The sequence below is a fragment of the Apteryx rowi genome, unplaced genomic scaffold (genome assembly GCF_003343035.1).
Source record: "Apteryx rowi isolate R43461 unplaced genomic scaffold, aptRow1 scaffold_823, whole genome shotgun sequence".
Classification (NCBI taxonomy): Eukaryota; Metazoa; Chordata; class Aves; order Apterygiformes; family Apterygidae; genus Apteryx; species Apteryx rowi.
The window spans coordinates 218604-242947 of record NW_020451120.1 but is presented as its reverse complement, the minus strand read 5'-3'; the positions used below and the strand labels follow the sequence as shown (position 1 = coordinate 242947).

General features: G+C 38.6%; 1 protein-coding gene across 13 annotated transcripts in view; it reads right to left on the bottom strand.

The window, feature by feature from the left end:
- Window positions 1-299: 299 nt before the first annotated feature.
- The window catches only part of CTPS2 (CTP synthase 2), a 79140-nt gene continuing 55095 nt past the window's right edge, over window positions 300-24344 (bottom strand). For 7 of the 13 annotated variants that reach the window (XM_026089603.1, XM_026089602.1, XM_026089605.1 and 4 more), the window contains 6 exons: window positions 20682-20778; window positions 17974-18029; window positions 16311-16407; window positions 12813-12957; window positions 3554-3664; window positions 300-1846 (listed from right to left, as the gene is read on the bottom strand). In XM_026089603.1, coding sequence (XP_025945388.1) covers window positions 3595-3664; window positions 12813-12957; window positions 16311-16407; window positions 17974-18029; window positions 20682-20778 — 465 coding nt within the window. In that variant the 3' untranslated portion in view covers window positions 300-1846; window positions 3554-3594. Of the gene's footprint in view, window positions 1847-2749; window positions 2908-3553; window positions 3665-12812; window positions 12958-16310; window positions 16408-17973; window positions 18030-20681; window positions 20779-24344 lie in introns of all 13 variants that reach the window. The other 6 variants (XR_003257478.1, XR_003257479.1, XR_003257475.1 and 3 more) reach the window with 6 other exon arrangements.

Below are 24344 nucleotides of genomic sequence, written 5' to 3'. Positions count from 1 at the left end.
GGAGATTAAGGTGCTGTTTTCAGTTACAATGCAAGCTGTACGTCTTTTTTTCCCTTCTGTATTTTGGATAAATTACAGCTTTTCTGTAACACAGCTACGCAGAACCAATTTTAGTTGTTTCCTGGGATACTGAAAGTCTTGATTCCTGCTGTTTCATTTTGATGAACCAGGAACATATAAATCATATAAACAGATGTGGCCACAATTATAGACAATACAACTGGAAGATGATCGAATGGAACACTCTCTCCCTGACTCCACAGTTCACAACTGGCATCATGACTCTTTAACACAATATCTAAACACTTCTGAATAACACAATTTAATATATTTGAAAATATATTTGAACATTACAGACAATATTAGGAAATGTTTCATCTTTTACAAACCAGTGGCCGGTATCTCTCACTGACACAAAGACATACAGTGATACCAATTCCGTTAATACCTGCTGTTTCTAAGGCACACATTTGTAAACCACTTTAGAAAAACACTGCTATAGAAGCATAGTTTATATTTGATTACCATTTACAGTTCTTTTAGTGAATAGAGAAATTGGCTGTATAATCTGAGGTTTTCTACGGCAATGCAAACTCACTGTTCTACAAATATGTAAAGAGTACAAGGTGCATTTTATTTTTTTACAGATATTTACCTTTTGATCAATTAAAAAACAAACTTTGCCCAAAACAAACTGAAAGATAAAGCTCAAATTTCAGAAATTTTCTTTTTAGGAAAGGGTGCCTCAGGCATTTGGGGCCTGTCATACAGCTCAGGTGTAGACTCTGTGACAGACCTGTTGACATCATACGGCTGGTGGGATCCAGCCTTATACAGAGTACAGCACCTCTCTCCTCCTTCTGTCTCAGTGATTCCAGGCTGCAGTCCCGGCTTTGTGGGATGCCCTCCAATTGTCAGACTGAAGAGCAGCTCATGACTTCTGAATTAAAATACACTGTTCTGTCCTGCTGGGGAATGAGCCCCATGGAGTGGTCAATAGATGAGGGAGAGCAAGGATGAACTTATTTATTGACATTAGTTGTGTGCTATAAGACTGCACCCCAGATTATGCTCCAGATTTATGACTGGTTCTTCTATAACTTTCACACAAATGTAAAGATTGCATTGAGTGTATTTACTTTCTCTCTTACAAATACAAAATACAAATACAAAAATGCCTTCTAATATCACTTCTGTAATTTGATAGGTCAGAATTATGTTCAGTATTATCAGACTTTCAGGGGAAATGGAGCAAACAAACTTCAACTTTTGCAAAGTGAAATCACTTAAGAAGCAAAGTTAAAAGACATGCATATTCCACACCAATTATTATAATCACAAAGGGCTGGAGTAACATAATTTCTCATTTGTACATGAACAGCAAAAAAGTAAAAATATATATATACACAACAAGCTTAATATGGAAACAACCTGAGACAGTTCTCTACTGCTCATGGATAAGATAACTTTCTCTTAAACTTTTTAGTGCATTCCCTCCTCATTCACAACAATGAATGTATTTTATTTTACTGTTCTAAGGATAACTGAAAGCAAAGAATCCTTCCTGCAAATCAAGAACAGCTGTGAACTAGTGAACTAAGACATACTCACCTGAGATCATTCTGAAATATAGGACAAGATCAGTAACAATTAACAGCTAAGACAAACAGCTATTTATATCATTTTAAAGAGAAACAGCATTCATACAGAAGAATTTTTGCTATGGACAATAAAATTGTCTTCTGTAAAGAGATTTTTTGAAAATAGTATGGGGAAGATACTACGAGGAAATTAAGCAGCTTACTCTTCCACTTTCTTCTATCCAATATTGTCCTGTTCCAACTTTCTAAAACAAAAAGGGAGAGGGGAGGGAAGAAGGAAAGGAAAAAAACAATGATTATAAAAATTCCTTCTGTAACTCAGTTTACCTCATGTTTACGTCAGTTTCTCTCAAATCTGAAGACTGACTTAGAAATAATTCTATGGTAAATACTCCAAGTAGATACATTTTATCTAGGTCAAACAGCATAAAGCAAAAACACTAAATTGAATATAGTCTACATGTGTATACAGCTCTGATTACTGGGTGGAATTATCCCTGAAATAAAAATAAATGAGCCAATGCTTACTTATACAATGTTTATACTTGCAATTACTTATTTACCCCTTTCTAGAGTAACTCTGCTGAATACAGTTGGTACCCATGAATAACATCTTCAAAAAACTTAGCTTGACTACTGATAACTACTTTAAAGCATCACAAAAGTGCATTTATCCAAGTACTGAAAAAGTCACAACTGCAAGGGTAAAAAGAGAATTGCCATTCATACATTCCATTGAGGAAAGCAAGGTCAAAGCTAAAGGGGCTGTTGTGAACTAGATGTCAGTTGCAAGAAACAGAGCCATAGTGATGTCTGGAGGTAGGAAGGATCTGTGCAAAAGGAAAAAGTGACAAGGAGGAGCCTTTTGTCTATTTATTTATTGGTCATTCTTAAGACATGCATCTGTACTGTATCTGAATGCACCAGATCCATGGAATTACCTAACACCTCTCCATTCTCATGATTGGGGACTTATTAGTATCTTTATTTAACATGGGGTGCACGAGAGAAAAGGAACCAGTTAAGATTCACAGAAGAAGCCTTTGCTGTGGCTAAGGACAAAGCTCAGACTTCTACCATCTCAGGTCAGTGTTTTAATCATGAGACCATCAGATGGAGATGCATCATTCATATGCAACCTTAATCACCTGTTTGGCACAGCTGCTTAGTGACTACACCATGTGAAGTGAATGAAATCAGAGGAGGGGAAAGTTGTGTCCTGCATACAGAAGTGCTCAGAAATACCGCAAATCATGAATGTACACATGGATCAGAGTACCACACCAGTCACAACTCCAATGAATCACTGTAGGGAAAATAAAGTAAGACTGAGATTCAGACCAAGAGCCTGCAGAGGTCAGGTAGCTCAAAGTAAACGTGATCTCCAAACTAAAAGGAAACCTATAGCTATCATCTTTACAGGTGAAAAAAACAACTAACCCTAGAAGGAACATCACTTTGGCAAAGCCTACAGCCAACAAAGCTACAACATTATAAAACTCGTTTGCATCTCAATGTAGATTAAATCCAACTATTTGTCTTGGGATGCCTTTGTTATAATAATGCATCAAATAGAGTTATAGCAGAATATTAAGGCAAAATAAAAAGACGTGACAGTATGATGTACTCAATGATCCAAACATGCAATTTAAAGTAACCAAAAAAAGCACAATTTTTGAATGTACTTTCATTGTATCTTCAAACACTAAAACAACTTGGTTTTGTACAGCATCTTACATATAAGCTGTATCCAAAACACTTAGCAGACTTTAATAGTACAATTGCAGAGTTAAGCAGCAGAAGAGGAGAACAATTAAGTGCTGCAGGCAAGGAAGAAAAGATAAGCTCTCAGACGGGATTTGAAACAAAAAGGAGAATCAAGATAACTTTGTCTCCTGTTATAAGTCAAGAAGAATAATGTCATAAAGCAGTATCAAAATGATCCAGTTTACCTCAATAGCATCATCCATTTCTATGATCTCATACAATCATTTTAGCTTGCTCCTGAGTTAGGAAACTCTTTTTCTGGAGAATTGTCATCACTGAGGTCACTGTAGCTGTCACTGTTAAAAGCAATACATCAGTGAGAAGCATCTCAAACAAATATTTTACTTCAAACCCTCCAAACCCACAAGATGAATACGACAAACACTTTCCTCAAGTGCAACCTATTTCCAGAAAATTACTTTAAGCTCATGATCAAATTTGGTATTTTAGAATGCCTTCCTCAGCAGGAATGGGCTTAAGTCTGTGGTCTAAGAACTGATGAGAAACAATAATCCACCACATAAACAGTATGTTCAATATTCTTTTGTTTGGATACTGTATGCTAGTTCTACAGTTTGGTGGTGCTGTGTGCCTGCAATCACAATTAACAGCATGGAGAATAGTGGCTGTTCAGCATAAGACTAAAAGGAATTTCTCATTTATGATAAAAAATGACTGTTTTAACCAAAGAAAAATTTAAGACAGCTGTAGCTTTCTTTACTCAGAAAACTTCAATTTATATTTAAATTACAATTCATGCTCTTCCAGAGTCAGAACATAAATCATTTCCATTGCACCAAGCAACAGCCTGATAGTTTTCCCTGAGGTTTTATCCCCTTCGACTATTTCCTGAGACAAATACACTATTTTCCACAGGACAGAAACTGCCATGCAAGTGATCATGTTGTAAGTGGCTAGAACAAGGAAACAGTGAAGGATGGGAAGCACCACAGTGACTGAAAGAAAGAACCATTCACAAACCACGTTCTCAGTAAGCTGGACAGGGCCTTGTGCAGTCTGTGGCCACTGATGTCTATCAGGTCTCTAGCTTTATCTTAACTCTTCTAAATGACAAATTGCACCWCTTCAGAGGAATCCCCAGCTTCAACCTCCCCCTACCCTGCTCCATCTCTACAGTCTATTTTTCAGATATTTGAATTTCCCAAGATCAGAAGCCAGCTCAGGGAGCCCAGAGAACTGACAAGTGCATGTGAGGAGCAATAATTCTGGTCAGTTCTGTGATACTTCAGAGAGCAGGGTTCAGTTAACAGAACAGACCTAGGGATCTCAGACTTCATTTGTGTGGGTATGCCAGTGCCAGCCTCAGGCACCAATGCTACTCCAGCTGCTGCATGCCTCCATCTTGTCAAACCCCACTCTCATCAAACTACAACTCCATCCAACAGGACCTCAACCTCGCAACTCTCCCTACCTCTGGCCATGTCCCTCCCACTGGGACATCAAGCATACAACCAGTCCACCACCCTCGCAGAATGTGACCCACCCACCCCAACCCTCTCAACTGATCTGCAGTGACCGCCTGCTATGTAATGTTTCAGGAGGAACTAYGTAACCCCACAGCGGGAGATCTTCGATCTGGACTGTAATTTAGAATAATGAATAAACCACACCCAGCTATACTAGTGCTTTTTACTGAGCACTGCTTTTCAGCCTGAATCTCACCCTCTCCTCTTTGCAAAAGAATAATCGAAGATTAAAGATTAAGTAAAAACACAGCTATTTTAAAAGTGGGACAGTGTAAGCAGCACCAACAGTCATCTCGCTTAATTTCTACCTCAGAATGCTAAGAAAGCCTCCCACAATTACAGCAAATCACTGTAGCAAATTCTGTACAAGACAAAGTTGATATTCCAAATATTTTAACATCTATTAAGACTTTGCCTAAGGCATTCTGCACTTTCTTTACATTACATACATGTTGTTAATGCTGCTCTTGTAAAGAGTGGATCATGTCAGTTTAATTAGAAATGCTCAATTTGATCATTTCACCAGCTGGCAAACAATTACAGAGCTCAAGTGAGGAAAGTGCTGTTAACAGTATGATCAAGCATGCCAATTGCACACACACACACAACATCACTGATACTGTACTTACTTCTTTCTGAAAGTACCCATGGAAACATGTAATAAAAATTCAGCATTATTAAAACAGCTTTGCATTTTCACATCACAGCAAAATAGCAAAAATTGTCCATAGAATGCAGAATAAAATTACTGATTGCACCAAGTTGTATAATCTCACTATAGCTCTAGTTTAGGCCCAAAGCCTTCAGAGAGTTGAGTGCTGCATTATGTTTTTATGTTTTACAAACTCTCCTGCTCAGTGACATTCGCAGACCAAAAACATCCGCCAAAGCTCCCTATGCAATATAGTAGGAGAAACAGATGACTAAGTAAAAATGCTCAAGGACCAATGAAGTGAGTTGAGAACTGGCCAGTTTCATCTCTCAAGGCAGTTAGGCATCACTCTCCACCCAGTATTCTCATCACCACTCCTCCCCTCCTCAGTGAGGCATGGTTTTGGAGACAAGTCACCCATGGTAGCAGTCACACAATGCTGGATGCTTCAGTCATTTCATTGACCTATCCACCCCCACTTTTCAGGCTTGTTTCCAGTTTGCAAAAGTTGAGGGTCATTTAAYTAGCCATTAGCCCAGAGGCTAAAACGCTCACTGGGGGAAGGAGAGGGTGGGGATCAGCCTGGTTCTTGTTCCCACTCTGCCCAATTCAGTACAAGGTTTGACTCCACATCCCAGAGAAGGGCTCTTGCCACCACACCCTTGACCATTTTGCAGCATTCTCACAGTCTCCCCTATTTTGGAGCTGCTCTGCTGGGTGTTGAGTCAGTTTAGAGCAAAAGGAAACACGGGATGGGACAGATGCACAGAATTCCTCCTTTCCCCCACCCACCCATTGCCCTAGCACAGAGTGCAGGAGCAGGCCACAGTGGCCACAAAGGCAGGGGAATTACCTCAGTAACTGTCTGTCCTTGAGGCTCTCAAGGCTTCATGTGCTTGAAGGAGAGCTCCAAGCACCCCCAGAAGCTGTAGCATCAAGTTAACAAGAGGAACTTAGGCTCCAAGGAAACCTGAACTCCTTCAAGAGCTAAGCAGCTGCTGGTGAACTTGAAAGCAAACGGGGACTCACAAATTATGGCAGATCTGGGCCTGGGTGCTTTAGCTTCAAAGCAATACTGATGTCAAGTTTGTAAGATTTACTATGATATGAACTGTATTCAACTGGAAAAAATTTGAAGAAAAACTCTATGTGGTATTAGCCACAAAAGAGTCATCACCTCTCTTAGGAATAAATGTGCACTTTCCTCCAAATTACACTGAGCTGCTACACAGATATTAAACATAAAAATCAAATGGATATTTTGTGCTAACAGCTGCTAATATTATGTGTGCTGTATAAATCTTATTTAAATGTACCAGCTACAAAAGCAGCAAAAAAAAAAAATCAAATAAGCCTGGCTCTTCCTCTATGAAATTCTTTTCACACTGAATCCTCAACTGAAAAAATATGCTTACATTTCCTTCATCAAGTTTTCTCTCAGTTTGTGTACAAATCAATTAATAAATATCTTGGGCACRATCCTGACACTCACTTCATCTGGTTTGTAACTGTTCTGGCAAGACTGGACTCCCAAATCAAAAGGGAACTAGTGAGCAGCTGTAAGGCCACTATAGTAGTTCTACTCCATCCTTCTTTTCATGGGATCTGGAGTATAAGGATACAGCCAAGAGAAAAACAACAAAACACACAGCAAGTGGTATCACTGCACTTGGTCAATCACTTCCATCTTCAAGACTGTCTCCTGACAGCATACAGATGAAGACTTTTGGTCACTTTGACCCTTATTTAATCTAACTGTAAATGGAAATACATTCACTGCAAAGTGAAATACTAGCTAGGGCAAGAGTTGCAGCATGATATTTCCAGACTGGAGMAAAGAAAACATTTTCTGTTGATGTATTACATGATGGGTTTTTGTTTTGTTTTAAGGTTCACTCATCCCTGCCTTCTCAGGACATAAGCAAGAGAAAGAGCATCCTCCTGCATGTGTTCCATTATTACCAAACTCACATCCATTCTAGACCTCTTTATTCTACTGACAGAAGTATTGATGTACCCCTGCTATCCATCAGTCAGTCAAACGCATGCAGAAGGTGGCAAGATGAGATTTCCCATCAGTATTATATAGAAGTCAGCTGATAGCTGGGGACATGCGGCTTGAAGCTGGAATGCATCACCTCAGCAACCAATCTCAGCTGCAAAGATACTAGAATTAACAGTCAAGATCAATTTTAAATCAGTATTTCTCAAACAGCTGCCCGAAAGCACTGAACTGCCTGCTTTAAATGTTTTTATTCAGAAACATGAGCCACTGTGAAACGGTACTCCTCAAAAATCCTGTTTGTTTCATCTGGAAAATCCTGATCAATGTTCCAATGTATTTAAAAACAAAATTATTTGACACAGTTTCAGAGGGTTTTTTTGTCCTTTTTTAACATATAATTGAGAAAAAGGCCTTCTTCCAGAGATGTAAACAAATTAAACAACTGTCATAGTAATATTATTCCCTGCAAAGGCAGGAGTTAGGCTAAGTGCAGTTTTTCCCTATTGCAAGTTGAAGAGAAATGTAACTACATTTAATATAGACTGTGGCTGTTAAAAAAATAAATTTGTTATAGCTTTCTAGAACCTAGCAAAAAAAACCCAAACCTGTCAATTATATTATTATTCCCCCACAAAGAAATCTGAATTATTATAATTATTAAAACAATATCTAAAATAAATATATATTTGTTTGTGCAGTGGTTATAATCGCAGGTATCCATATTTCTCAGTACATATTTATAGATCTTTACCTTAACTATCTTTATAAAGCAGTACTATGTACCATCCTTATATGATCCTACGCTTATACAAAACATCATTTCACCAGTGAATACCCTCAGCACATACCTAAGACTCCCCACTTCTAACCTGCCAGACACTTGCACTCACAGAATAGACCTAGGATAATGTTTAATTAGGACACTGCATTATAAAATATCAAAACAGAGAGGCCAGAACATATCTGGAAGGAATAAAACCTCTCAGATTCAGCCGAGGCCCCATGCATGGGATTCATTCCAACAGCTTTAGATATCTTCATCTAAGCTAGTTATCACAGGCTTCTTTTACAGTCAATGGAAAGAAATGGGCACTTCTAGGGCACAATACCTTTAACCTACTCTATCTTAAAGGATCATTCATCTTATCCTAAAGTGTATATTCAGTCAGTGACTATACAAAAAGTCTGTGGTGACTAGCTCAGATATAAATGTCTTCACTGCAAGCATCTAACATTAAAGAGATGAAATAAATACCATAGCTAACCATTACTAAGTTTATTGCTAAACACCACTATGCTTGGGAAGAGATTTCCTTTTTCTGTCATTTTCTGTCAGAGCCCTGAGGGCACCAATAGGTCTTAACTGCTCTGACCAGACTCATCTGGAGCCTCTTCCCAGGCACCCTCTACCCATGGGTCCAGGAGCTCTATTTAAACTCAGGCTTTGGCCCCCAGTCTTTGCTTGAGCTACGTTGTAGGCTTGCCTGTAGCCAGCCTGCCATTTCTCACTTATTGACTGGAATTCCTGGATTGACCTCAGACCTGACTTGCCACTTTGCAATTCTCGGGCAATTACTGGACCGTCAGTACAGCATGGTCACTGTCACTGGACCTGCTCTGCTTGCCTTCTTCAGGGAAGCATGGCTATCCTGCTGGCGAGGATACTACCCCTGCCAGTACAGCTGCCCCCGCCCCAGCTCCTAGCTTGTCTCCTTTTGTGAGGCAGCCCCTCTCTTGCTGCTGACAGTCTTCAAGCCACAAAATTGCCTTCACTTTCCTCTGCAATGTCTGGTTTTGGCCACTAGCAGAGATATGGTGGTGCAGCAAATGGATTATTGCTCAGAACAAGTAGGACAGTTCCTTCTGGCCTATTTGTCCTACTAACTTACACTGCCCAGAGCATCACACATTCCAGTTTATTAAGTATCAAGCAACACAAATTCTTAAGTATATTACTTTGAAGTGTATCTCACTCACTGAATCTTTCCTGATGCAGATCACTCTTCCCCTTTACAAATTGAATTCCATTACAGCTACTTGTAAACATTAAGTAATTCCTTTCATTAATAACATCCTTTACCCTTTAAAACTGTCAATATCATACCTCTTTCACCACTGTCACTTCTCAAGGGGTCCAATCCTTTCAGTGCTATAGACCTGAGAGTAATTTTGAATCAACTCTGTGAGATCCTGTGGGAGTCCTGTGACAGCCATTGCCTCTTCCCACTTAAAGACAAAGTGAACCCACATACTAACAGSGGATATCTGAGATAGCCCTGCCGGTACTTCCTTTGGCCCTCATACAGGTCAAACAAGTCAGAAAGGCTGCTTCCTGAGTTGTTTATAGGTGCTTGCCCAAAACTCCCTACAGAGCTGATTTGGGAATCAGCTGGACCATGCTAATGCAGTAAACACTATGTGAGCAAGTCTTCTATTTTTTTTTCTTTAAACACCAGACTTTCTGTCCTTTGGTCACTTTTTTGCTTGTCTCTGAATGTGACTCATCAGTCATCTTTTATTAATAAACTGTCCAGACCTTACTAGACTACTCTGTGGCTAGATGGAGTAGAACTGGTCCCTTCCCTTGGCATTTTCACTGATGACTTGCAAAAATCTCTTTTGGCAGCAGCCCTACTTGCCTACACTTTTTCACCTAAGAACTTCTCTCACAGGAATGCTTCCCACATTTCCCCCTACCTATTGGGCATTTGTGTTTAAATTATTTATCTTCACCCTGTCCCTAAGTAAAACCTCATTTCATTATTTTCAGCTCATGTTTCTAAATTCTCTACATCTTTTTATACTATTTCTTTGTTCTGAATAGTGCTTCCAGCTCCTTTTTAATTGGTATTATTTGCAAATGCCAATTATGTGCTGTAACCTACTCTTGCAGGCCGTTAATGAAGATGTTAGCTGGGGAAGAGAAGAAATAAAGAAAAGAAATAAAGAGTGTGTCTACCAGATTAAGCCTCACCAAAAAAAAAAAACCACCACACTAAGAGAAGGTTTATTTGGTTATAGTTACTTAGGGCACTCTCCTGAGAAGTGTAGGGTGTGATTTATCTTCAAATCCACTCTCTGCTTTCTTAAAAGCTGGGGCTTCTGCCCAGGTGTTAGATGTTCTAAAATAGTGTCCTAATTATGGGGTTGTTAATATTCTGGAGTGACTAGTCCCTCTTAATAATCTCATGCTGAAATGAGTACTTCCCTTTGTCTCAGGACTTCAATACTAACCCTCCTTTTAGTGCTTTTATAGCCTGCATTAGGTAGTACTCTGCTCAACTTGCTGGCCTCCATGCATTCCCTTTCAGGTTACGTCTTTGCCATAGTCAGTAGTGCAAACACAACTCATGCAGGCAGTACTGGGTGAGGTAGGCAGAGAATCCTCTCCTCAGATTTGCTTCAAAAAATCTTGTTATGACATGCTTACTGTTCAAAGAAATCGTTAGTGTTCTGGGGTTTAAAGGCTTAAATTGGAAATCTCTTCCAGTCAGTAGGTAGATATGCTAATGTGAGCAGGTGCGCTGTAATTAGTACTGAAAGTCACTCCTGAAGGTTCTTCTCTGCAAAATGCTCTTCTTTTAGTCTCAAAATGTTTTTCGATTCCAATGCTTTTTCTCTTGGGTGGAGAGAGAGGGGTTGTTTGACTGCTGTGTAACAAGGTAAATGGTAACATTTGTATTTTTTTATGTAAGGTTTTTGGCTATGAATTTTTCTCTTTGCTAAATGATCAAGTGTTGGATGGAGTTTGTTGTATGAACATGAAGAAAAAATGGGTATACGCTTCTTTGGATTAAGATTTAGTCAATAAAAACTGAGTGTAGCACATTCAGTAACCGCTGAAACTTCAAGTCAAGGTGAGAAAACATTTTTCTGTATTGCTGAGGGATTTAAATTGAAATTAGCAGGGCATATGCAGATCACTAGATCAAAATAAGTAATTCTTATTTATCTCGGATAAATAAATAGGTATACTGATGGGAGGAAGAGATAAGAGAAAGGATATTGGGAACTGGAAAATAATGAGCTGTGAGGCAGAGAGCACCCACAAGAGAGGAAATGCCTGAAGATCACTGGGCTTAAAGACTCCCCTCCTTCTAAGCACCACAAAAATATGACCTGTGTAATGTACTGGCACAAATTTTAGAAGGTAGATAATGTTATGACCACTATTAACAATGACAGACAGGCCAAGGTAATAGGTATATTTTAATCTCATGCTATAAAACAGAAGCCATAGTTTGCAGAAGTCAGAAAGACATTTTCTCTGTATGTACATCATTGCACAATTGGCAAAGACGAACAGAGATGAAGTGCACTTATAAAAGACAACTGGTTACCACAAGGAGCAGGGTACCAAAACAGACTGACCTGGCCCGGCTTGGCTGTTTTCCGTTTCTGCTGTAAACTGAGTAAAATTTCTATTTCTCTCTCAAGAAAAAGAGCTCAATTTAAAAACAGAAAACAATACTCAAAGAAAACAGACCTAGTGAGTTTAGTGCTTTATCTACAAGAATAGAGCTGGATATGTTCTGTATTATATTTAGTCATTCTATGATTTTTTTAAATTGTTATTTTATCCTAGCTTCCCTCTGACCTCTTTATTATTATTGCTATTGTAATGAAATGGTAGCTTTGATTAATAGGATCATTAAAAACAAGACGTGTTAACACAGGTTGAAAAGTATTGCCACATTCAACAAACACACCAAGAAGCTGGTGTCCAAGGCAACAGCAACAAAGGATTTTGGCTTGGCTGAACCATACAGTTTTAATCTAGATCCAAACACTTCTGTTAAGTTTAAAAGATAGCCCAACTGTTTTGTTTCAGGCCCTTCTCTGCTAGACACTATTAATTATCTGGCTACTGTAAAATAAAATTGGTGTTTTCTATTTTGTTTCTACAATCATTCAAATACAACTAGATAAGAATGTCACTTAATTGCTTGATCCCCTAGCAAATCTCTTTCCCTGGGTAACTACCACTAATAAAAGTTAACACAGGAGGCCAGAAAGCTAAACTAACTTTACTTGAGTTTTCTAAGGGTTTTTGATTTCCTTTTAGTTAGAACATATGATTCTGGATTTATTCCTATTAGCCTCTGAAGAAGTCAAGAAATCAAGAAGTGTGTTCGCTACTTCCAGGTACTTCTAAACCAGGGTTTACGTTAGGCATACAAAGGAACAAATCAATACATGAAGAACTCCCTTTCCTCTTCTGGATTTTTGAATTGACGGAAGGGATAATCCCTCTGAAAATGTTACTGTGAATCCTCAGGCAAGTAAATAAGAAAGGTTACCTTGGAGACAATTTACATCCACGCTGTAAGTAGGCACTGAGTGTCCCAGTTGCTGCAAGCAACAGTCCAAGGTATGGAGGTGAAGGTTTCATAGGCCTGGAGGAAAACTCTGGGTGGAACTGAACTCCCACGAAATATGGGTGATCTAAAAGACAGATGTCAGGAAGTTTAATAAAAATTTCACAGAGGAGTCTAGAAACCAGATCAGTATATGGGGATTTAAGGTGGAACGGAGACCTGAAATTTCTTTAATGGAAAAGGAACAAATTAAAACTGACAAGAGAGGCAGAATGTTAGTAAAGCAAATTAAAGAAAAATCATCTTGTGTTTCGACCTTAATCTGTACAATCATATAATTAAAGGCTGAATAATAAAACTGCACAATAGCATGGGCATGCAAGGGGAGAAAAACAAAGGCTGCATAGGCAACAATTCTGCCATTTCTCATATTATTTTCATAAAGTGTGTTAGTCTCCAATACGTATCTACGCAKGCATATTCAGAACATGCACATATATGTATCTGAAGGAAAAACAGAACAGTTCCTAAAGGACCAAGCATTACCATACAGCAACTATTTATGCACTAACAGATAAATACAGAAGTAATATACACAGAAAATTCGGAAAAACAAGGTTCAAATACTGAGGCCTGGAAGGGATATACCAGTCCTGTTATTGAATGCAGCCACATCATACAGTCCCCACTCACAGAGGGTGAAAGCTCTGCCCTAAGCCCACCCCAGGTTTTTTTGTTCCCACTGGAAAGCTATTCAGATACTCTCTCCTTTCACTTAGAAACCTTTTCCTAATTCACAGGCTATCTTTTTCACAGCCAACTTATATCCATTTCTTACGGTGCTCTTCTTTCCTGCTGTTTGTCCTCTATGTTTAAGGATGACAATGATGTCATTCAGGTCTGCTAAACTAAATGAGCCACGCTGCTTTGTCTTCTCTTACATCTTTAGCTCTCTGAATCTCCAATCATCAAAGCACCTCTTCACTACTACTGCTTCTGCTTCCCTCCTGTCTTCCTTGGAAGGATAACTAAGAAACAATGTTTTGGTACTCTTCCATGCTGTGCACCTGTTCCCTCTTTGAATATTTTAATAGAGCTAACATTAAACCACTTCTAGAGCCAGGACATTGGACTAAATTAACCACAGATCTCTTCTGGTTTGACAATTTCCAAGACAATCCCAAACATTCAAGAAATTTCTCTGTAATACAGAATAAGTGATAATAAGAAAGTAGGCTTTTTTTTTTCTATGACGATAATGAATATCATCTAGTATGTTCYTATTACCTCTGTTGCTATGTCTTAAAAAGAACCTGGGTTCTGAATTTATCCCCTAACTTCTTTTTCTGTATCGTGCAATTTAGTTCTTTAAAGCAGCAAAACAAGACAATGACAAAGCACCAAACAGTCCTGTGAGGATATTTTGCTAAAAGCTTTGCCAAAGCTATCTGGTGTACTGTATTTCTGTGCTTCCGCTCCATCCCACCCTCCTCCCTATGATGACTGTTTTTCCTCAGTAATCAGAGTCTCCTTACAGCCCATTGTGAAATAATTCCAGGCTTTACTGTTGCTTTTATTCTTTTCACAGTAACATGCAATTTTAAAATCCTGCTTGATTTATTTCACTGTGCTCTCTATACAAGTTGTTCCATGCAGAGCAGATGAAATAGCCTCCTAACACCATTCACCAGCATGTGTAACAGAGGTATGTTATCAGGAACAAACTAAACAAAGATCACCACGACAATTAATATGAATTCAACTGTATTCTTTGGTCTCATTTTACTCTCAATGTTGCAGTTGTTGAAATGGTAAGTAGATGTCTGTATTCAAACTCTTGCTCAAAATTACAGCACTGTTATTCAACATGCTGTGGAGTATAAAATTACTTATCAGGAACTTTATGTCAGAAATAGCACTCTGTAAGATGACCATGCATTCTTACAACAAATTTCTCTCTCTGTACATGGAGTTTAGCTAAGACAATGCCAGTTAGGGGCCATTTGAAAAAAAAAAAAAAATCTTGTTCCGTAGCCTGCACCTTCTGGTGCCTACTATCAATCTAGCCAACAGTGATTTAAAAGAAAGGGTTTAAGGTTCAAGCAAAATCAGAATGACTGTTTAATAGTTGTTCTATGTAAACATTCGACAAGCAAATACACAGTATAGCTCTTCTTGGAAACTCATAAGAAAGACAGCAAGCCTTACTTGGCAAAGTCATACAAACCCACCAAATTTCCACAGTATTTCAAAAGTTCATCTATCTGAATCGCTTGTGTGAAAGAAAGGAGTTTGCTTTCTATAGGATTTTCATCCTTGGATTGTTTCTATGATTCTAAAGGGGGGGTGGGGTAGGGGAAGAAGGACTCACAAACTGATTGAGTTTGGAAGGGACATTGGGAGGTCTCTAGTCCCACCTCCTACTCAAAGTAGGGCCAACTTCAAGGTTAAATCAGGTTGCTCTTGGCTTTGTCATTTTCAAGTTTTGAATGTTCCCAACAACAGCAATTTCACAACCTCTTTGGGTAATGTAATCCAGTGATGTTTTATACTTTCATCATATGCAAGTGTATATACTTTATATACTCAAGCAAACTGGACACGTTAGTTCCTGGGACCAGACTGGATGCCTTGGAGGGTGCTGAGGGAGCTGGCCAATGTCCTTGTGAAGCTGTTCTCTACCTTTAAAACATTATGGCAATCAGGAGAGGATTCTGATAATGGGAAAAAGGCAGCTGTCACACCCATCTTCAAGAAGAAGGATCCAAGGAACTGCAGGCCAGTCAGCCTAACCTCAGTTCATGGCAGGATTATGAGACAAATCCTCCAAGCCATTTCCAGGCTTATGAAGGACAGGAAGGCAACTGGGAACTGTCAGCCTGAGAACACTCAGTGTGTGGATGACAGGAGAGTAGTGGCCCTCTGTCWTTTTAAGTTTAGCAAAGCTTTTGATATGGTTTCCTAGCAGCCAAGTTAGGACATATGGACTAATGGGTAGACCACAAGGAGGGTTAAAAACTAGTTGGAATGCTGGGTTCAAAGAGCAGTGGTGAGTGGTTTGAGGTCCAACCAACAGCATACTTGGAGATACTCAAAATTTGGCAGAATATGGCTCTGAACAACCTGACCTGTTTTGAAAGTGGCCTCATATTAAGCATGGGGTTGGACTAGATTACCTTCTAAATTATTYTGTGATAATATATGACTACATGATGCCACTGAGCTAGAATTATGATCTTTTCCAAAAGTAGCGTTTGTCTTTTTGATAATCAGATATACTCATAGTCCCGAAGGAGAAGTGTAAGGCTTCTAAAATATTCTCAATCTTCATCCATTGGAATACACAAGTGGACTCAACAGTACCCAACAGTACCCTGGCTGTTGTGACAGCTCAGGGTTGTGCCTACATGTCATTTAATTACCTATAGTTTACAGTCTTCATGGATGCATAAAGTGCATTTAAACAAATGAGACACTCACTTTCCAGTTCAATAATTTCCATTCTGTTCCCCTCTGTATCATGGCCAACAAATTTCAAACCTTTCTCTTCAAAGCAGCAAATCAATTCTGGGTTCACCTGAAATATCAAAAAAAAAAAGTAGTTCTACTTATTTTTTGATTTAACAAACAGTAGTAGTTCAATTGTAATGCTTTTAATAAGTACATGAGAATGAAAAGAATTGGGAAAAGAGTTGGGAATTATTGCTTTCTTGTTTTAACAACTCTGGTCTGAAATTTGTAAAAGTGAGCATTCTTTTTTAACATGAGATGAATCAGCATTTTAAAAACTTACAATAAATACATACAAAATACTAAATCCAGGGTCTCTCTTGCTTGCTGTCCTCCTGATTCTTAGCAGCTTACATTCCTCACTTTTGAAATGGCCCATCTTCAACAGCAGGGATCTCCTCTTTGAACGCCACACAGTTTAGTGGTCTAGGACACAAGCTTTGTGGTTCAAAACCCTTCAGACTGAGGAGCTCTGGAGGGAGCTGTTCCACTTCCTTAGTGATGTTCTAACCACTGGGTTACTAATCAGAGTACCTTCACCACTGTCACATTCTCTGCCCAGCTTTTAAGGGAACTTAAAGTTGTCTGGATAAATTTGTGGCATGCACACACCTCATAGTTCAGGCTCCCCTGGCAATACTGATGGACTAAGGTGCTTTGTGAACTATCTTTGTGAACAGAGCTAACTGTAGGTCTGGCTCCTGCGCATCTCCTTGGATGACAGCATTTTGAACATGCACAAACACCTTTGCTCAGATGTTTTCAAATAGAAGTGCAAACTTAAACCAGGGGCCAGTTGGATGATTGTCAAGAAGTAAGTAATCTGAATTGACCTTTGAGATGTAGATGTCCGATATCTGCCTATTTTTGGACTAAGGAAGAATGTGGACTTCCTGAGCATAATCTAAGCCTTTACTAAACCCAATCAGCCCAGGAGCAATACACTTAAGGATTATAATCTTACACCTTTTGAATACTTCACAGAAAGTCGGGGCATGTCTAACATTGTTTTCCAAGACAACTTTGCTAAGACGCTACACCGTCTCCACGACAGGATCAGTGCACTACATTATTCCCTGCCAATGAGCACTTGCAAGAACATCTCTGTGTTCAGTTTCAGGCCCCTCAGTACACAATAGTCATTGACAAAATGGAGTAWTTCCACAGGAGGGCCATTGGGATGGTTAGGGGGCTGGAGCACATGCAACATAGGAGGAGAGACTGAAGGAGCTGGGCTTGTTCAGCCTACGGAAGAGAAGGCAAAGGGAAGTCTAGTTGCTGTCCTCAACTATCTAATGGGATGGTATAGAAATGATGGAGCCAGACTCTACTCAGAGGTATATAGCAAAAGGCTGAGAGATAAGTGATACTAACTGCCCCAGAAAAGCTCCAGTTAAATATAAGGAAAAAATGGTTCACAATGAAGTGGTTACGCAGAGGAACAAGTTGTCCAAAGAGGTTGTGGAATCTCCATCTTTGGAGATATTCAAAATCAGACTGGACAAAACCCTGTGCAATAAAATCTAACTTTGAAATCTCCCATTTGCTTCAAAGAGAATCTTGCCTATCAGGAGAAACACAATTTGCTTAAGCTGTAACTTCTGAATATATAAACTGTGTTAGTAGTGCTTACCTCGTATCGATGCCTGTGTCGTTCCTCTACAAACATTTCATCACCATAAAGTTTCCCTGCATATACAACAGGAAAGTAATAAACGCTTTAATGGTTTTTACAACTATTTCTAGGAAAGACCTAGAAACTACAGCATTACCTTCCAAATACCAATTCACTGATCTACAATGCTGTGGAATTTAAACCTGAAAAGAATTTCACACGGAAAATAAACAACAGGACACTACTCATTTCACCACAACTTTTGTTTTTTCTGAGTCATGACTGTATACTTTAATTTATTGTTACCTGAGCTTATTCAAGATTCATATTCAGCATTTCCAGACTACAAATAGCTTAGGTAGACTGCAGAATCTGAAAGCCAGGTTTAAATTAATTAAAACTGTAAAGCCAAAGCTACAAAACAAATGCTTCAGTGAACAAGCAGCATAAAATCCCTGCAGTGTTTTACGATAGCTGTATGCAAAAGGTGCAGTGAAGGAAGATCCCCAGCCTTTTGCTTGCATCTGTTTCATTTTAACAGATTATGCCTGGCAGTTGGCATAATATGTGCAATTACATAAAAAGAATATTATTTTTCTCCCTCTTCCTGATCTCTTTACCCAAATGACTCTTGCAGCCCTCTGAGCCTAATATGGAAGACTACACTGTCCACCAACAAAGAGTGAGTTTGAGATGTGCACTAAAATGGAATTTTAATATAGCTCTCACTTAAAGTAACAGTCTATACCCTGCTCTCAGTTTATCCCAGTGTCACTAAGACTACTGTCTTGTTTAGGGGTTGGTAGAAAAACTGGAACTGAAAAAAAATCTCCAGAATTGCAGTGTGATAGTATTGTAGCCTTATGAAAAGAGATAAATGTGTTAATCTTAATGAATCACTTTTTAAAAAACAAAATTTACATTCAAGTTGTAAAGCATTAGGAACAGGAATGAGGTTTCCTGAGTAGATTATCCAAGCTTTCTACAAGCCTTTCACAAATATTGTCATCCACACAACTCACAATAACGGTCAAGAATTACAATATGTTGTAATTTTTTAATTAACTTTTTCTATTAAGTAGTAAGGACACAGAATGATTACAGTAAAGCAAAAATGAAAGAATGGACATTGTGATATGTATATCACACCTAGGTGAACTGTCATCTGTGCCAGTCAGATCACTATCAAAGACATTCTGTATAAAGGCAGATTTTTCATTAAACATGCATATGTTTTACACTTTGGTCTCCTGACAAAGTAGATGCAATTTTTTAAGATCAGAAGGATACTTTTCATAAGTTCAACAAAGCTAAATATATTAATAACTCAGATCAATGTCAGAGGCAGAGTAATACAGGACATATACCCATACCTGTTCATGGATAAGAAACTGTATTTTATACATTTTTAGTACTGCTTATATTACTACTGTAAAAATAGGCCTGTTAATAGGGTACTTGAATCAAATATTGCTGCAATTTTAAAATACATATAGCTCAAACGGAATCATTTGTTCTATGCTGTGGTTGCTCTAATTTGCCTTTTGAAGTTTTCTGCTACAGCAAATAATTTTCCTTTCATTTCCTACAACAAATAATTTTCTTTCTCAAAACAAGACTGTTTCCAGGGCTGGGTTAGGCCCAGAACAGTGCAGGGTCAGAGACTGGAGATAAGCAGGGCCTGACTGTTATTAGGATACAGACCAGCAAATATTGTCAAAACAAGACGAGGACTAAGGTCACGAGACTAGATGATGTTTAAGGCTGAGGTATACTGACAATCCTAGGGAATGATTCGCAATGAAGCTCCAAGAAACAGGAAGCTCTGGTTCACACTGGAGATAGCAGAAGGTACAGCATGATGATGGCTGTATCTTAATTCAATAGAAGAAACAGCTCTAATGTAAGAAATAGGGACATCAAACAAAATAGCTGGGAAGCAGGCTCAAAGCAAACAAAAACAGATAGATACATCCTCACACAACACACACAAATGCAGAAYTCCCGGGAGAAAATGCAGATACTGAAAGTTTGCATAGATTAAAAACCAATTAGATTAATTTAATAAAAATTATCCATCAGACTCCATTAAGCACAAAGTTACTCTCTACATCTCAGGAAGTCCTAACTGCAAATTACTGGACACTGAATTTACTGCAAGAATATACTAAGGAAGTATTGCTGCATGCATGTCCTGTTCCCATAGTCCTTCACAAGCATCTGCTTTTAGATATTGCTAGGGATAAGATGGTGTGCTTGATAGACCATTGCTCTGACAAACATGACTGTTCTTATGATGCATCACTTATATGTCCTATCAACTCAAAGAAAATCAGAAGGAAACCTGAGAAGAGACATATCCCTAGTATTTCCTTACACTCTGACCTTCCTATGAAAATAATGAAGTATTAAAATTAAAACTATTTACTTAAAACTTATTTCAGTTATCTGAACAGTCTCATTGCTTATTTAAAGCAATGTAACATATCAAGTCCTAACTCACTTTTTTACTGGGACTTCCAGGTACCTCTCATTTATTCCTTTTCATTCTTGTCCAGGGTAAACGTATATGAAAGAGGATCAGAACGAACAAGCTCGGAAAACCTGTCATCCAACAGCTTGTTTGAGGCTCTGGTCCTTTGACAAAAAGTGCTTTGGCATTTTTGCTTTGGCATGTTAGAGTTCCTATCCAAAAGGTGAGTGATAACAGCAAAACCATAACTTACTTAAAACAGAATTTTGTGTTTTAAAAACAGTCCTCCTCTTCCCCAGTCTCATTGTTCCACCCATATCTCCAGGATTGTGTTCTGGCATGTCAATGACCTTTAGAGGAAAATTGTTTAAATACTCTTTTGTCCAACAAATAAAGAAAATATGCAACAATCATACAACAGCCTGCATAGATACATAAATGGTAACATTATTTAGTTAATTAATATACTCAGTGTATTAAAGTCACAATAATGAGAACAAAGCATTAGGAAAGGCAAAGCAAGGTCATAATTAGGAATGCTTGGAGGAAGAGTATGAGTGAAACATTTTCATTGAATGTTAAGATCAACAAAAGCAATTTATGAGTTCCTTAATTGTTTTGGATGGAGAAAAAAAAACTGCAAAAAAAATCAAAATGCTAGAAATGGGCTGATTCTGTCACAAGGTATTATGGGTGCTAAAAGTTTGCATAGATTTTTTTAAATTGGTAAATTCATGGAAGTAAAAAAATCCACCAAAAGGTAATAAAGACTCCACCTGTCATATAGTAAATCCCTGCACCACAGACTGATAGAGGCTGACAGATTATCCTGGGTAAATATTAGTATACATTAGCCCCGTTCTTTTATTTGTCCGTATATTGTTCTTTATATACTAATGTTGTTTCTTACACTGAGAGGCAGAAACAGCTGTCTTAGGGCAAGTCCACTTTTGGGGGGAGAAGGGAGAGGAGGAGGGCATGGGGCACCAGAGTGAGGAGTAAGAGAAGAAAACGTTTGCAGCAAGACTCTAATCCAACATCAAAAAAGCAGAGTACTAGAAGAGGTGACTTGAACATATTGTGTGGTACTATTTCAGAYGACATACGTAACTAATTTATGACAGTGAGAGTAAGGATGAACTTTCCCTTCTAATTCTCCTTTACTAAAAGGTTTCCTTAGATTGCTGAAGAATCCACAGAATATCAGGTTGCCTTGTTCGAAGACGACACTTCAACTTTTAACAAAGAGCATACTTAGATAGTGGTTTTGTGGACTGAAGAATATGAGGCAAATGGTTGCCACACGGGTCAAATGGATTCCAAGATGGTGGCAGTAAGTGGATATGACAAACAATTGCTTGATGAAAGGACTACATTTAGTTTTGCTCAGTTTGAAAATCGCGCCGGGTCTCTCAATTATATTTAGAGAAAGTCTGCTGCAGAGATGAAAAATCATTCAGAATGGTAGAAACACATAAGCTGAAATAACAACCTACATGCTTGTATTTGCATACATACACCCGGTGAGGAATGCAATTGACAAAGAAAGGTTCTAAAAATACAAATGTTCACATATATGGATAGTCTGGAATTGGATTTTTATTAACCTTAATTTGCCCTCTGGGAGTAATAAAAACAATTTCTGATGATACACTTCATAAAGTGAAGTTATTCAATTTGGAAGGGACGGTGGAAGGTGCTTAGCCTTTGGCCTTTTGCCAATGTATTTCAGCTGTGCAATTATCTCTGTATAACCTCATACCTTCAAAATGTTATTTATAAGCTATATACTCATTATAAAATGTCATGAGCAGAAGTTGTGATCAAACCAGCAGAAGATTACAAATCCTCTAATTACCTCCCAAAAACACGAAGGTGAGGACCATGCACCATTTTCAACTGAAAAAAAAAATCCCACATAACTCCCCCCAAAAAACTCAAAGAAAACACTCACTGAATCCATATTACTCCAAAAATAACGAGATTGTTTACTTTTATTTTATATCCTTCCACTTACTTTCACTTTTCTTTCACACCAGTGGCCAACGTTACATTAAAAAAATGCACAGAACTTCAGAAGCAGTTAGAATGTATATGACAGAGTGGAATACACTCAGTCCACCTGAAATCAAGCACATGTTTTCTATGAGGTATTGTTTACTTGCCTGTACCCAGACTACAGATAACCTTAAAGTCATGCTCCTGTTTTCTGTCAAATGGGGACTGAAGTGGTGACAAACAGCTTTCCAGTCTTTAAGTATATACTTCTTTTCCAATTATGAAAATTCTCATTTAATGGCTGCCTAGTGAATATTTGCAGCTGACAAGAAAGACCATAAGGATTGAGATTTTTTAAATTTGGAGGCTAAAGTCAAGATCTGATATCCCCTCATTCTCAAAAGTCCAAATACTGTCCACTGACCTCAGCTTTAGACTTCTCTTATTAAAAATTCTGGATAGAAAGTTTTGGTCTAACTTTGCTAACTAAACCCTGATAATATCCATATCTCTTTTTTACCTCCTTCTTARAAAAAACTTAGACCATTTTCTTGCCTTTCAGTATTTGCTGAGCTAAGATCTTCTCTGTATCAAAACATGCTGATAGCAACGCCACAAAATAGAAGGAAGCATAGGCAAAAGATGAGGGAGGGTAACTTCCTGCGAGGCGCYGCTCAATTCTTAGACTCTGTCATTAGACCACTGGCCCTAAATCAAAGGGCCCAGTGCATGCAGTCCATAGCAGATTTCACTAAGTTATTGTGCTTAAAAGTGCTCATCAGGAAGACTCAAAAACGTCAGTTCGCAAATAGATGGTCTCCTGTTCATTAAGTAGGATGTACCAGTTTGAACAGGCTACAGCTACACTCTCAGCTCTGCGCTTCCTTCTTCCAGTAGGCACAAAACAAACACGGGATGCTCGTGAGTCCCCCCTCCAGCTCTAGAAAACAGCCTGGAACGTGGCCGGCATGCGAAACCACAGCTTCATCTGCTCCGCCAAGGGCATCTCCCACCCTTCAGGTCAGAGCCCAGTGCAAGGTTGAGAGTCCAACAAAATTCCCATTACAGGAGCGGGCTCTTAGGGAAGAATTTGGGCACTTCTCCCAATTAGTCTTTGCCTTCCAGAAGACCTTCTTCCCTGTCTCAACAGTTACGTTAGTGTGGCCAGGGGCACACACTTGGAAGAAGGCCCAACCCTTAAAACTTGCATTAATGTCTGCTAATGTCTTGACTGAGGTATCTTTTAAGAAACACTGTATGATACAACTGTCCAATCTTATTTCTATCAATGGCAGATTTTCTGCCGAGAAAAGAGCTGTACTGAGTTTAAACATCAAGCAACCTATTGTGTGTGGCTATGTTGTTTTCACGTTCATGTTTTGTTGTTCTTTGATAGCTGCATTATAAACTAGCTCTCTGTCTTCCCCAAGATTTTTAGGTTTATTTTAAGAGAATGGGCAAGGCTTCAAATAATAATTTTTGTGACTTGGTGAGGAAAGGAGTTTGTATGAATTAATGCCTCAGGGCTACTCTGACTCTTCCTTTTTGATATGCTCTGTGGCTCTGYTCCACTTCAGCAGCTATCACAGCACAACCCACAATGTTTATTTATTATGTGAATTCTTCTGCAACAAAGTCTGTGCTAAGAAGCTTCCAAAAGCAAAGTGGCACTGCAACCCTACTGCCAAAGAACAGTAATGAGCATCAGAAAGCCAACTCACATTATGGGAAATTTTGCCATATTTTACAGAATTTTTTTGATCAGATAAAATATGAATTTTCAAGTGGTGGTTATTTTAAACAACTGTGCTACTGAGCAAGTTCTTCAAAGACCTTAGAGCTTATGCTTCCTGCCACAGAATGAATCATCTCTTACAAAGCATTAGTTCTTCAAAGAGCAGAGAACAGCACTGAACAA